Source organism: Budorcas taxicolor, chromosome 4, assembly GCF_023091745.1.
Source record: "Budorcas taxicolor isolate Tak-1 chromosome 4, Takin1.1, whole genome shotgun sequence".
NCBI classification, from domain to species: domain Eukaryota; kingdom Metazoa; phylum Chordata; class Mammalia; order Artiodactyla; family Bovidae; genus Budorcas; species Budorcas taxicolor.
This window is the reverse complement of record NC_068913.1, coordinates 97698799-97714006: the sequence shown is the minus strand read 5'-3', so window position 1 is coordinate 97714006 and position 15208 is coordinate 97698799. Positions and strand designations below refer to the sequence as shown.

General features: G+C 53.7%; 1 protein-coding gene across 1 annotated transcript in view; it reads left to right on the top strand.

The window, feature by feature from the left end:
- Window positions 1-15208, top strand: part of PLXNA4 (plexin A4) — a 413701-nt gene that overhangs the window by 347575 nt on the left and 50918 nt on the right. Inside the window, exons 14-20 of the mRNA XM_052638484.1 lie at window positions 4905-5041; window positions 6283-6447; window positions 8698-8791; window positions 9277-9516; window positions 10173-10319; window positions 11338-11572; window positions 14553-14695. Of these exons, the coding sequence (XP_052494444.1) occupies window positions 4905-5041; window positions 6283-6447; window positions 8698-8791; window positions 9277-9516; window positions 10173-10319; window positions 11338-11572; window positions 14553-14695 (1161 nt within the window). The remainder of the gene's footprint in view (window positions 1-4904; window positions 5042-6282; window positions 6448-8697; window positions 8792-9276; window positions 9517-10172; window positions 10320-11337; window positions 11573-14552; window positions 14696-15208) is intronic.

Below are 15208 nucleotides of genomic sequence, written 5' to 3'. Positions count from 1 at the left end.
ATGGATTTTACGTCTGGGCATTAAATGCCCTGAAATATGTCATGGGAGCCCATTTTTCTCCTTCCTTCCTTCCTTCCTTCTTCCCTCTTCTTTCAACTGCCTTCCTTCTCTTCCTTCTTCCTCCCTCCAGCTGACAACCTCGTATCACCTTGCACAGTACCTCTCCCAGGGTTATTTGATAAATACTTGCTTAATTGGTTGAATGCTTTAATTTGATGGGCCTGGCTTGCAGGTGATACAATGATGAATCAGACCCCATGCAACCCCTCCCTCACACAGTCCCCAGTCCAGAAGGGGAGAGGAGATGAAGGACTCCCCAGGAGAGATGTACATCAGGTGCCCCTCCCTGCCTGCAGCTTGGTCTCTCCATCTCTCCACTCTGCTCTTTGAAAACCAACCAACCTTGTGAACACAGCTGACACTGAACCCACACCCAAGAACTCACAGAGAAGAACACACATGTCACGGACTTCGTGGATGTGTAGTTTTACCTATTCGTTTAGCATTTGTACCCACACCTCATTCTGAAAGGATTTGAGGGAATTTTCAAGTTAAACCCAATACACTTTAAGACAACTAGTGATACATGCATATATATATTTATATAAATGTATGTAATATACATGGGCTTCCCAGGGGGTGGCCAGTGGTAAAGAACCCTCCTGCCAAATCAGGCAATGTTAAGATATTCAGATTCGATCCCTGGGTGGGGAAGATCCCCTGGAGGAGGGCATGGGGACCCACTCCAGTATTCTTGCCTGGAGAATCCTTCAGAGGAGCCCGGCAGGCTACAGTCCACGGGGGTCTCAACAAGTTGGACATGACTGAAGTGACTTAGCACTCACGCATGCATATAATATATATACACGTATGTACACAGACACTGTCATTCCAGCAGAGCTGAGATGAGAAGCAGAGAGAGGCCGAGCCGGGGAGAGTCAGTGGCAATGCTCCCCACATGTCTGAGAGGTGTGGCATGGGCAGCAATGCTTGGGCATGAAACCTGGCTCTCGATTACCTGGCAGCTGTGGTGAAAGGGAGGACACCGCTGCAGGGCCAAAGCAAGCGCTGGGCTTCCTTGGCCAGTCAGAGAGCTGGAACGGTGTTCATCCCGTGGTCTCTTGGCAGAGACCAAGTGAACGGTACCAGGAACGGCCGCAGCCTCACGAGGCTGATGTTTGCTTTGTGCCTCAGCTGTCTCTGGTATGTTTCCAGCCAGGCTTCTCAAAGGCCATTGTCCCCGGATGTCCTGCCATCGACTCCCATACCCATGCGAGGGTAGACCCGCTGTCAGCTCCTATAAACAGTGTGTCCCCCTCACTTGCCCATTCCTGTCACCCGGGCCCACCACCTCGGTGGCCTCGTGACTCAGCATCCCCTGACATCTGATGTCAGTCCCTCCATCACCATGTCCTGGAGTCTGACTCTCCCCATTCCTGTGCCATTACACTGGCCCCCTTAAATCCCCGCCATTGGCCTGAGCCCATTCTAATCCAGCCACACGGGGGGATACCATTTTCATCATGTCAGCCCCCAGCTCCAGGAGAGCCCAGAGTGCCCACTGCCTCTAGACTTCGTCCAAGTTCCTCGGTCTGCTCTGCCCGCATATCCAATCCTTCCTCAAGCCTTTGAGTGGCCCGACTTCCTTCCCTTCTCTGTCTCCTTCTTCCGCTGTTCCTTCTGTGCTGTCTGCTCTTGGGCTTAACTCCTAGAACCTGTCCTGGCAGGAGACATTCAAAAGCCTCTTCCTTCTGCTCTCAGGGAAAGTCAGTCTTGCCAGCATGATCATTTCTACCCTGGAGCAGGATATGGTTGGATGTAGAGTATTGAGGGAAGCCTTCATGGAAGGAGCCAGAAGGAAAGGCAGGATCTGTCTAAGACAGAATACGGCTTTTCATATGGATCTCGAGTAGTGGGAGGCTGTTCCTGCCATAAGGTGTGACGTGGAAGGGCACCAAAAGATGGGAGCAGAAGGGAGCCAGGAGGCAGGGGTCGATGGGAGAGGAAGGGCCAGGAAGATGTGAGGTGTGGCCACAAGGCAAAAATGCACTGGTCCAAGGGGTCTTGGGAACCCAGACATGGGTCACTTTCCTATTTGATGAACTATCCTGTGGATACACAACCTCTTGGGAAGAGCTTCAGGAAGGGGGAATGGTGCTAGGGTCCTCAGCCTCCACCTTTAGCCCAGGTTGCATTTAAAGATCTGATCATTGAGTGCCTCCATACAACTGCCAGCAACAGAGCTTCTAGGAGTTCATGGTGGGAATGAGGAGCAAAAGTTCCCCAGCTGTGAGTCACAGCAAGGAGGCAGGAAGGACAGAATGCTCCTCCATCATGTTCCCCTTCTCCCAGCACCGCAGAGCCTTCATTGTCTTCCCACCCTGCTAGGCAGCTTACCGGGGGCACTCTTGGGACCTCCCACAGAAGCCCTCCTGATTCAGCTGGGGAGCCCCTTTCTGGCTCCTCTGGGGAGTAGGGGTACTTCTCAGGGCCTGGTGATGCTGGGGAGCCCCCCCCCCACCCAGCGCCAGTTCAGTTCAGTTGCTCAGTCGTGTCTGACTCTTTGCAACCCCATGGACTGCAGCACGCCAGGCTTCCCTGTCCATCACCATCTCCTGGAGCTGGCTTAAACTTATGTCCAACAAGTCGGTGATATGATCCAACCATCTCATCCTCTGTCGCCCCTTTCTCCTCCTACCTGCAATCTTTCCCAGCATCGGGGTCTTTTCCAATGAGTCGGTTCTTCACATCAGGTGGCCAAAGTATTGGAGTTTTAGCTTCAGCATCAGTCCTTACAATGAATATTCAGGACTGATTTCCTTTAGGATGGGCTGGTTGGATCTCCTTGCTGTCCAAGGGACTCTCACAAGTCTTCTCCAACACCACAGTTCAAAAGCATCAATTCTTCAGCGCTCAGCTTTCTTTATATTCCAACTCTCACATCCATACATGACTACTGGAAAAACCATAGCTTTGACTAGATGGACCTTTGTTGGCAAAGTAATGCAAGTTCAGGCCAAAGTTTGGGTCTGCCTCAGTTTCCCTCCACAAATTAAGCCAGGCTCTGATGTGTGGGTTTATTCACCCCAAACCATGATGCCAAGGCCAACAGACCCCAAGTCAGCACTCTCGGGCTTGTTACCAGTTCCATCCCTAGAGATCTCTGTGAAGGATGGGAGCCAGGGGAGGAGGTGGCAAAAAATACCAACTTTGATGCAGACCCACTGAGAAATATTTGTGAAGCAAGCCTTGCATAATGAGTAATTTCTCACCATTTTTAAACACCTGCCCCTATCGCCCTCTCCTGGGCCCCTGGAATAATTCCGGGCCCTGTTAACCCCACACAGAAATGCCACTGCAAAGCCAGGATTACTCACCTCTACCTCTTCTACCCATCAGGCTGTCAGAAAATCTGTTTTCTGTTTCACTTGGCCCCTACCCCGAAGTCACTCACTCACACCCCCTTTCCTCTCTGGGGAGGTCAGCAGGAGCCACCTTTGAAAGCTCTCCCGTTACAGACTGCAGGACAAAGGCACCATCGGTGAGAGGTTAGAGCCAGAAAACTGTCAGGCGCTTCTGAGAAAACCTTTTTTTTTTTCATTCTTTGTAATCAGAGAGGTTGAGTGATTTGCGCCAGGTCACACAGCGCGATCTAGGCAAAGCTGAGAAAGGAAGGCTCTTTCCGAAGCTTCTTCCCATCTTTGCGCGGATCTCAGGGTGAGCCAGCATCAGAGCCAGGATAAGCCTTTCCTGGGCTTGGTGGGTGCCACGGGGCTGCCAGGTTCGAGATCAGCAGGGCCCGGGTGAGCGGGCCCGCGAACGCGCCCGCGCCATGGTACTCGTGTGTCCCGGCGCTTCCCCGCGCGTGTGCCCAGAGACAGCCGAGGCGCGCCCCTGTCAGGCCGCCGGGCTGCGGGCTTCGCTTGACACTTCTCCTCCCCTTGTGTTATCGATCGAGGCCTCTCCGAGCGGAGGTGGCCTGCCCGCTTCGAGGAGCTGAGTGGGTTCAACTTTTGGTGCTGAATTCTTTAAGGGAGTAGAGTAGGGAGAAATCTTCATTTAAATGCAGATACAGGCTTCTCACCTGGGACTAAGGAAAGTTTTTTCCATTAAAATGCTAATGAAAGAACAAACTGAAACTCCAAATCCTCAGCTCACAGAGCCGTCCCCCGCCCCCTCCCCACCCCACCCCCAGTCCGACTCTTCACTCCATCCCTTGACCTTTCTTTGCTTCTTCTGCTGGGTTTCCGTGGAACTCACACATCCTGTGGCCCTGGCTTCTGGGAGCTTTCAGCAGCTCTCTGTGAGAGGCCTGTGGACGGGGCGACTCACCTTCTTGAAAGCAACCCATGCTGTAGACTGGCCAGGGGGTGAACTCCAGCCCCAGAGTCGTGTCTCAGGCCACTGCCTCACTCTGCTGCTGCCAGGTCGCTTCAGTCGTGTCCGACTCTGCAACCCCATAGACGGCAGCCCACCAGGCTGCCTGTCCCTGGGATTCTCCAGGCAAGAACACTGGAGTGGGTTGCCATTTCCTTCTCCAATGCGTGAAAGTGAAGTCGCTCAGTGGAGTCCGACTCTTAGCGACCCCATGGACTGCAGCCCACCAGGCTCCTCCATCCATGGGATTTTCCAGGCAAGAATACTATGACCTTGGAAATTTAACATCTCTGACTCTTGTCTTTAAGATGGGCAATGATGCCTACCTTGTAGAATTGATAGAGCGATTAAGTGTATATATATATATACATATATATATATATATGTATATATATATATATGAAGGGCATATGTACCTGCTTGCTGGGAGGCTTCCATGACTAAGGATTCTGGAAGGCGGCTCCAGGATGGGGCGCTGCCTTGGGCCTGCCCAGAAGCATCCTCAGGCCAGATCCTTTCCTGCACAGACGCTGACTCTCTCAGACCTGAAGCCTAGCCGGGGGCCCAGGTCCGGAGGCACACAGGTGACCATCACGGGCACCAACCTGAACGCAGGCAGCAACGTGGTGGTGATGTTCGGCAAGCAGCCCTGCCTCTTCCACAGGTAACTCACTTCAGGGCCAGCTCCAGGGATCCTGGCACAGAGGGTGGGCGGGGCTGACTCCAGCTGGCCTTTTGGAGGTGCTTCTTCCTTCCTGAGAAAGTGACCATTCTCTCTGAGAGGAGACTTTATGGGCATGCTTGGCTGTGGCTCACTCCGGGGACCTGCCAGGGATCCCTACCCTGGATGGACCTGTCATGCTGTCCCCTACCATTTAGCCTGGGTGCCCCCATACCACCCACTGTGCAGGACCCTAGGGTTCCATAGGGCAGGGTTTGGAATCTAGGGTTATCTGCCCCCTGGGTTAGCTCTGGGCAGCTACTGCAGAGCCAGCCAGGACTGCTAAAACCTGGCCGAGGGTCACAGAACCTCCAAAGGCAACCGACTTTCTTTTCCTTCTCTGGTTCCAGTGTCCAGTCCCAGGAGGACACACCTTCCAGTAACCGGGAGCCAGGAACCTGGGGTGGGGTGAGGGTTGGGAAGGAGGCGGGAGGTGAGAGGTACATCTAATCCATAGCTAGAAGAGGTGTGGTTGGCAGGAAGCTCTGCAGAGAGAGATCGTCCTGGGAGAGCGCTATACTGAGGGCCTGATCTGAATCAGGCCAGGCCAGACCTTGCCTGAGTGTTCCAGAAAACATGGCTCTGACACTTGTTAAAATGGTAAGAAAGAGCTGTTCAGGACTGCTGCAGTAGGTGTCAGGACTATCGCAATGGGGCTAGAGATCAGACTTCAAATACAGCAGACAGCTGGGGATTTATAGCCAAGGAGCAGTGAGGGAGGCTGAGGATGGAAAATTACTAAGAGGAAACAAGGTTAAGAGGATTCTTGCTAAACCGACTTAACAAGACTCTTGCTGAAGGCAGTCAAGGTGATCAGGTATCAAGAGTGAGGGAGACAGAAGCTGCCCAGATATCAGGGGTACTTAGATATCAGGGTGGGGTGGGGGATTCTTACTAAATTGAGTTAGCAGGATTCTTGCTAAAAATGGGAGTAGGCAAGTGGAAGGCAGGGCCCCAGAAAGAAGCCTAGTCAAAAAAGCAGGCTCCGAGGAACCTGTCTATAGTTGGGTCAAGGACAGAGTCTTGATCAGTAGATCTCAGATTAGTAGTGTCCAGGGCAGCGCTCACCTACTGCCCCCAAGGAGTCTGATGAAGAGGGAGGGGTGCAAGAGGGCCCTGACCCCAGACCGCGGTCCTGCCCAACACCCGGGATCCCAGCTCCCTGTCTCCCCTCCTCCCTCCAGGCGCTCTCCATCCTACATCGTCTGCAACACAACATCCTCAGATGAGGTGCTGGAAATGAAGGTGACGGTGCAGGTGGACAGGGCCAAGATCCACCAGGACCTGTTCTTCCAGTACGTGGAGGATCCCACCATCGTGCGGATTGAGCCCGAGTGGAGCATCGTCAGGTAGGGGCTGCCCCGACCTCGGGTTTCCCTCCTTGAGTCTCAGAAGCCTAGGAGATGGACTGGGCGTGGTGTGGGTCAGACGTTCCGGCAGGGGTTCCCTCTTTCTACTGAGAACGCCTCTGAGCAGGACCCGGACCTGGAGGCCAAACTCTGGCCAGCAGGAGCTTACAGTCCCCGATTTGAGGATTGGTGGGCAACTAGGAAAATGGTGAGCGCTCTGGATTCTGAATCCAATGATCCGAGTTCAAATCTTGGTGGGAATTTTGGGCTTCCCAGGTGGCGCTAGTGCTAAAGAACCTGCTTGCTGATGCAAAAAACATAAGGGATGCAAGTTCGATCCCTGGGTAGGGAAGATCCCCTGGAGAAGGGAATGGCAACCCACTCCAGTATTCTTGGCTGGAGAATCCCATGGACAGAGAAGCCTGGAAGACTACAGTCCAAAGAGTTGCACAGAATCAGACATGACTGAAGTGACCTAGCACACACGTATGCACAGGCAACTAGGAGGCTGGACGGGGCGGCTGAGGGCATCCTGACGGCATGGATGCTCCCTGGTGATCATTGGGAAACCTTTGTATCAATGCCTGGGTAGGGGGACAGGGTGGGAAGTAGACTTAGGGTTAGAAGGACTGAGTGTGACTCAGCTCCACTGCTTAGCAGCCAAGGGACCTTAAAGATTAGCTAGCTTCCCTGGATCCAAGGTTTCTCATAGGACCCCGAGAGGATTATGTGAGCAACAAACACACAGTGCGGTGCCTGGCTCCGCTCCCCTCCCCTCCTCCCCTCCTCCCCACCCCCCATCCTCAGCCCACCCCACTGGCCACTTCAGCTCTAGAGGCTGTCTGGGGTCAGGAGACTGGGCAAAGCATAAAGATGTGGTCTCCACAAGCCGAGAGGGGTCAATGATGACTCCAGTCCTGAAAACAGTCTTTTAAACAGGGTCAGTAGACTCTAGCCCAGGGGCCAAATCTGGCTGTCTGCCTGATTTCATAAATAAAGTTTTATTGGAACACGGCCATACTCATCCGTATATGTTTTGTCTCTAGCTGCCTGCTCACCACAGCAGTGGAACTGAGTAATTATGACAGATCATATGGCCCCAAGGAGCCTGAAAGATTTACGCTCTGGCCCTTTACGGGAAGTTTGCCACCTGGCCTTACACACTCAGACGAAAGGCAGCCTTTGGGAGCCTTTGTTGTCCTCAACAGTTACTCTCTCTAAGGCCCAGGCCTTACAAGCTTTAACTGTAACTGGAAAGCAGATAAATATAAGACACAGAGAGGGGCAAAGAGCCTGTAAAGACTATTCCAGGATTTGCCCCCAGGGCCTGGTGAGTTGGCACGGCCCCCTATTCTTAGACAATCTCTATGGTTCTCCAAGGCATTCACAGCCTGGTTTAATTCAGCTCTTCCTCATGTCGCTGTCACAGAAATAGAGGTGTTGGTCTTCCCGGCACTCAGCAGTCACCCCCAGTCACCCTCACATCGAGTGGAAGGCTGGAGGTGCGTTCTGAGTGGTTGGGGCTCCCCATCCCATTGCCAGCATCTCAGTGGCACTGAGGGTAGGACAGTGGCATCCAGGTTTCCAATGCAAAGCTACCCAAAGACAAATCCTGTGATTTCTCCTATCGGCAATCCTCCAGCTGACCGCCGCCCAGGCTGCGAGAGCCCTGGAATGTTTCATATTTACATTCTTACAGGAGGTTCCTGAGTGTCCGAGCCTCAGCCTTTCCCAGGTCCCAGCCAGCTGAAGCCTCTAAGGTGGAAATTTGTAGTGTGATTGTCCTGTGCTTAGACTTTGGAGGGTCTGGTAGAAGACGGTCTGGAGCAAGGCCAGTGTGAAGAAAGTTCCCTGAGACTGGGAAGAGCAGGGGAAGAGACCCCGGGGGGCTACAGAGAATCAGCTGGCTCAGGTCAGGAGGCTGGGGCAGGGGGCAGCAGGGGGGAAGGGGCAAGAGGGTCGTGCTGCAGGTTCAGCCTCCATGGGGTGTCCATACTCTGAATGAGCTCAGCACAGGACGGCTGCGGACATCTGGTCATCACTGTCTTCCCCTTGGCTGCTGAGAGCTCATCCTTATTATTATACAGTCACTTGTCATCTTGTCCCCATGAACGTCATCATGCCCCCCGGTAATCATTATCTTCAGTGCCAGAGCTCAGCCTGATTGGCCGTCATCATCATCTTTGTGCTCAAGAGTCATTGCTATTCCCGTCCCTGTCTTTACACGCCTTCTTCTTTCTCCCCGGTCAGTGGAAACACACCCATCGCTGTGTGGGGGACTCACCTGGACCTCATACAGAACCCCCAGATCCGGGCCAAGCATGGAGGGAAGGAGCACATCAATGTGAGACCCGGGCTAGAGGGCTCGGATGGGGCTGCCCTAGAGGGTGTGGGGCTCTCTGGGGGCTCAGGCAGGCTCATCTCATACACTGATGACTCATCGTGTGCAACGCCCCTGGACACTGGGACAGTGGGATGGGGGAACAGGCATGAGGCCACTCCCACACCCTGGCTAGAGGCGTGGAGGAGCCACTGCTCCTGGGTTTCTGAGGTTTCAGATCCTTCTTCCTTCCTTCTCTGATCTCCTGTGCCACTCCTTAGCTTAGAGACAGCCTAGTGCCTGCCACAGCTGCTGTGGGCAGAGCAGAGGTAGGGGCCAGCTGCAGAGCTTGTCCTTGAATGTCCAGGCCAGGCGATTGGGACCCATCTATAACAGTCCCATGTCAACACCACGCTGTACAGCACCACGGAGGGAGGCCCGCTGGGTGGCTGGGGCTGTGGGTGTGTGGAGACCCGAGACATAAACCTCCTTCTCTGGCTCCTCCCCAGCTCTGCGAGGTTCTGAACGCCACTGAGATGACCTGCCAGGCTCCGGCCCTCGCTCTGGGGCCCGACCACCAGTCCGACCTGACAGAGAGGCCCGAGGAGTTTGGCTTCATCCTGGACAATGTCCAGTCCCTGCTAATCCTCAACATGACCAACTTCACCTACTACCCCAACCCTGTGTTTGAGGCCTTCAGCCCCTCGGGAATCCTGGAGCTCAAGCCTGGCACACCCATCATCCTGAAGGTAGATTGATGGGGGAGGTAGGAAGTATGCCAGGGGAGGCTTTCCATGTCCCAGGAAAAGGCCAGGAGTCATGGCCTTTTGCCAGATCTCATGGTGGTGTCACTAGCTAGCAGAGGTTGTGTTACAGCCCAGACTATGGTAAACGCTCCCTGTGAGTCTGTACTAAGATGCGCACTCTCTGTGTGGGTCACAAAAGCCTAGTCAGGGCAGCCGGATCCATGCTGCCCATCTGACTCCCAGCTTTGGCCTGAGTCCAGGACTTGGGAGGTCAAAGACTCATACTGCTTCCTCTTGCAAAGCTCTTTGCAAACCACCTTCTATGGCTTCTTTGCAGCATGGATAATAAATTAATTTTAACTCATATGACAATTTGAATCAACTGGTAGTGACTGACTACAGCTCTGTGTTGAGAAGGATTCTGAGGCTGCCTTTGGGAGAAGCTGAAAAGAGTACCTTGATTATTGATTCCCACTGAGGAAAGGGGAATTGTAGTGTGGTAGTATAGGTGTTACGAATTTTTTGAACTTAACTAGGGAAGGTGGCCTCTCCACCAGCTCCCCAGAAGGATGGGGCCTCGGGGTGGGAGGACGCGGTGACCAGCCAATATCTGTGCTCCTGGCTCTGGAGTGGGAACTCAGGCGCTCCTCTCCGTGCAGGGCAGGAATCTGATCCCACCTGTGGCTGGGGGCAACGTGAAGCTGAACTACACCGTGCTGGTTGGGGAGAAGCCGTGCGCCGTCACGGTGTCGGATGTGCAGCTGCTCTGCGAGTCCCCCAACCTCATCGGCAGGCACAAAGTGATGGTGAGGCTGGCAGGACCCACCCCGGACGGGCGGGCACCAGGGATGCTGTGGGAGGAGTGGTCCCGCTCCATCCTGGGCCATCGGGGCTTTCCGAGGGGATTCTGGCTTTCTTGAACGTTCCTCCTGGCTCGCCCACACACCCCAGTTTCTTCTCCCCATCTCACTTCAAATTTCTTTCTTCTGTATTGTCATTCTTTCCATACTGGCTGGTGCTACAGTAAGGGCAATGCCAAACAGCATCCAGTGATGTGCTCAGCCACCTGTCGGGTTTCCCAGGTGACTCAGTGGTAAGGGACCCACCTGCCAATCCAGGAGACATAAAAGGCATGAGTTCAATCCCTGGGGTCAGGAAGGTCCCCTGGAAAAGGGAATGGCAACCCACTCCAGTATTCTTGCCTGGAGAATCCCATGGACAGAGGAGTCTGGTGGGCTACAGTCCATGGGGTTGCAAAGAGTCAGACACGACTGAGCAGATATGCACGCCAAGTCACTTGTTAGAAGCAAGAGGTGCTTCCCCGGGAGGAGTGTTGTTGACCCAGGCTGGACATAACATCACGCCCTGTGCCTGAGTCATCAGTCCTCAGGATGGGATGAGTCTTCGGGGAGCCAGTCTTTGAGGTCATGTAGTATTCTTGCCTAGAGAATCCCAGGGATGCAAGAGCCGGGTGGGCTGCCATCTATGGGGTCGCACAGAATCGGACCCGACTGAAGCGACTTAGCAGCAGCAGCAGGATTTTTTTAGATTCCAGTTGAATGCCATTTCCTCATGAAGATGGCCATGTTTGCTCCCGAATAAAATAACGTGTGGCTTTTCCAGTTCTGGGGGAAAGCTGAGCCATCCATCCTCCCTCTGCCCCTGATGGCCACTCGTCTGCTTTCACGGCCAGTGATAATCCTCCTCCCTGGAGCCATTCCCCTCATCCGGCCCTGGTGCCCAGCTCACCGGTGGCTTGGATCTGTTCCCTAGGATGCTCTGTCCCCACACCCAGCTCCCTCTCCCCCTGCGTGTCTCCGCCAGGCCCGAGTCGGTGGCATGGAGTACTCCCCAGGGATGGTGTACATAGCCCCGGACAGCCCGCTCAGCCTGCCCGCCATTGTCAGCATCGCTGTGGCCGGCGGCCTCCTTATCATCTTCATCGTGGCCGTGCTCATCGCCTACAAGCGCAAGTCCCGCGAGAGTGACCTGACTCTGAAGCGGCTGCAAATGCAGATGGACAACCTGGAGTCCCGCGTGGCCCTGGAGTGCAAGGAAGGTATGGAGTGGTGGGGAGTCGGGCGTGTGTGCGCGTATGTGTGTGTGTACATCTCACACACCGGCAGCAGTGGGCAGTGCTAGGCCTGGGTCTCCTGCCTCCAGGACCTCAAGCCAGGTAGGGATCATTTCAAACCCCACTAGAGCCATTTCTAGGCTTCCTTGGTGGCTCAGACAGTACAGAACCTGCCTGCAATGCAGGAAACCCAGGTTCGATTCCGTGGAGAAGGGAATGGCTACCCACTCCAGTATTCCTGCTTGAAGAATTCCACGGACAAAGGAGCCTGGCGGGTTACAGTTCATGGGGTCGCAAAGAGTCGGACTCGGCTGAGCGACTCACACTAGCGCCAGAGCCGTCTCCAGCCCAGGATCCTGGCTGGGATGGCTTTGGCACTCTCTTCTCAGGGAGACCCGTGGGTGTCTTGCCATGACACACTCAAGCAATCTTGAGCGCTCTTCCTTCAGAAGGAACGTAAGGCTGGAGGGCTGATCTGAGATTTAGAGGAAAGAGTATTTCACAGCTTATATTTTTTAAAAAAATTACCAACACCACCATGAAGTGCAATCAGCCACACTAAATCCAAGAAGGAAATTTAGGAGTCAGACTCTCGTCACCCCCAGGATATCATTCGTGAGTCACCCCGCAAGGGTCTAGGCTGCTTCTTTGTGGAGCTTTCTACCTGGAGTGCTCAGCCTGTACCCGGGGCTCCGGCATCCCCACCAGGGAGGCCACGGCTCTCAGATGGGGAAGCAGACCCCTTCCATCCTCTCTCCACATCCTCAGCTGTCAACACAGCATCCGCCTTGTGGGACTGTTAATTACCGCCTTTTATTATATTTATGCTGCTTAATTTTTTTCTCTGCAATGTACTCTTCCCTCTAATTAGGTGTAGTGATTAGAATCTCTTTTATGTGTGCCAGGCGTGAGGCTTTGAATATTGGAGGCACTCGGTGACTTGAAGGAAAACTGCAGACCTATAAAAAGCCAACCGCCTCCTTCTCCTCCTGCCAGCTGAGCCCCCCAACTGGGAGGGGGGCACAAGGAGAGTGTGAAGCTGAGTTCCTTTTGGAAAACATTCTGAAGAAGGAGGAATTAGCGGTCACACAGTGGCCTCCGGCTCAGGAGAGCGCTATCTCTCGTTGGTGGGAGGAGGTGATAGAGCAAAGGACACATAGGATTGGCCTTAAAGGTATTTTCAGGCATGCCCAGAGCCGGCTCTTAAACACTGAAAGGGCAAACTGGGTCCAGGGAAGGCAGCCTCCCGAACACTTGACAATGAGCCAGGCCATCACCCACACACAGACTCAGAAGAGGCCGGGCCTGGGCCCTCATTGTGACCTGACCTTCGGTTGTATAAACACACATATGTGTGTGCACACACATGTACAGACACTCGGTGCTCAGGTGGTCACTCATGCCCTCACACACCTTTACACTCACGCCCATGCACACACACATTTCCACAGACAGACACACACACGTGTGTTCCTCACTCGGCACACACATGTGTGCTCATCAGGGCTTTTGGTGACAGTACTTCCCAGAAAGGCTTACTGACTCCCCTTTCACACACGTTGGTGTAAGCTCACATGTATTGGTGCAGGTTCCATTCAGTTGTGTTAGGGTTGCTCTGCCTTCTGAATCACTTTTCTTGGCAAGGGTCTCCCTGCTCCCCGTGTCAGTGTGACCAGGGGTACAGAGAGAGAGCAACATTGAAGGGGTCTACAGTAGCTTCTGAGGGGTCCTGGGACCTCCCTGTTGTTTTGTCAAGCAAGAAGCATTGGTATCCTCAAGGCTCTGAGCTCCAGGGTCACAGGCAGGAAGTCAGCACTTCTGGGGACCAGTGGGGCCCACTGACAGTGCCTGGGCAGCTGTGTTATGATCATGTCATCAGCAGAGCCCACTGGGCACAGGACTGGCATTTCAAGGGCCCTGGACCCACACTGGGCTTGTGAATTCCTTCTGAGCTCACAAAGCATTTTTTTCATACTTTTGTCTGTATAAACAGAAAGAAGCATTGCCGAATCAACGTCCACCGTCTGTTCTTTGCACGTGTATTTTAATCCAGCTTGGTTTGGGGGGGGGGGTGTGTGTGTGTGCATGTGTGTGCATGAGCACACACATGTTTGCATGCATGTGTGTATGAGTGCATTTGCACGTGCTGAGGGAGAAGATGGAGGCAGGAAGGACCAAGCACATTACCTCTGACAGCCTCCTGGGGAGGAGGGCTGTACCCAGGACAGAGGGTGATCACACAGCTGTGTAATAATGGGTCCATGTACGGAACTTTCTCAAGGGGCCATGGGGGTTAGTCTTGCAGCTCAGAACTGTCTAGAGGTCTGGGCTGTCCCCACAGACAGTGGTTCCCATCTGAAGATTACGACTGACAACCGGGTAGCATCACCTTGAGCAAGAAAAGACAAAGTGAGGCCCTGTGTGTTTATCCAGGAGGGATGTATCAGTTGGGCAGAGCCTTCATCTGGCCCCATTTGGTGATCTGATGGCTTGGGTAATCTGCGAGGCCAAGAACTGGGACTTTGGAAGAAGTCATTCCTAACTCCTAAAAGGAAATCCACTGTAAAGCGCAGAATCCAGACCAGACTATCACTGGAACCTCTCCCTCACTCCCCATGTCCTTCCACACCCCCGGACCCCTCCATGTATTCTGCAAGAGCCAAAGCCCTTGTCTTCAGAGTGGGAGGCCCTCGTGGCTCCAGCAACAGTGCAGATCTGTGGACCTTCTGGCCCCCAGTCATGTTTTGAAGGGATGTGACCCAAGACAAACTTCTTCGTTGTGCATCTTTCCCTCGTTCCTATATTGTTCACCTTGGCTACATTAAACAGCCCCTCCTTATTCCTACACTACTGTGGTCCATCGTGCAGGTCTCAGGGGCCTGGGAGAGGGTTCTGAGTGTTGCGAGGCAGAGCAGCTCTTGAGCTGGCCCCACGCAGCAGTCTCACGAGCTTGTCTCTGTGCCAGCCTTTGCCGAGCTGCAGACGGACATCCACGAGTTGACCAGTGACCTTGACGGAGCCGGGATTCCCTTCCTGGACTACAGAACCTACACCATGCGGGTGCTGTTCCCGGGAATCGAAGACCACCCTGTCCTCCGGGACCTCGAGGTGAGAAGCAGTCGCCGTGGTTGAGTCCTTTCCCTTCACAGTGTCAGTGCAGAGAGAGACACTGTTGACCAAGTCCAGCCACTGCTTTCAGAGGAGGGTCAGCTGAGGCTAGGGAGGGGACAAGACCTTGTGGTGCCCGTCTGTCCCTTGGGACGAAAGGGATCTCAGAGCAGAGGTGAGAGTAGGGCTTTGGGTCTTAAGGGACTGTGGATCCCCTGAGAATTAGATGGAAGCCAAAGACCTTCTCTCCCTGACAAAAATTGTCCGTGTACACAGAAGCAGGAAAACTTGCCAACAATGTAGGGGGTTTGTGAACCCTTGTTTAAGAAACCACAGTATAAGAGACTTCACCACTTAGTTGGTGCTCAATAAATAAATGTGGAAAAGATAACTGCCGTGCTCAGGAGGGAGGTGGGAACGTGAGTGATAAGAACGTAACTGCCTTTGTACCAGCAGGGACCTCATCCTGTGAACATTTTATCCCACTTACTGTCTAGTGTGGTGTCTGGCTTA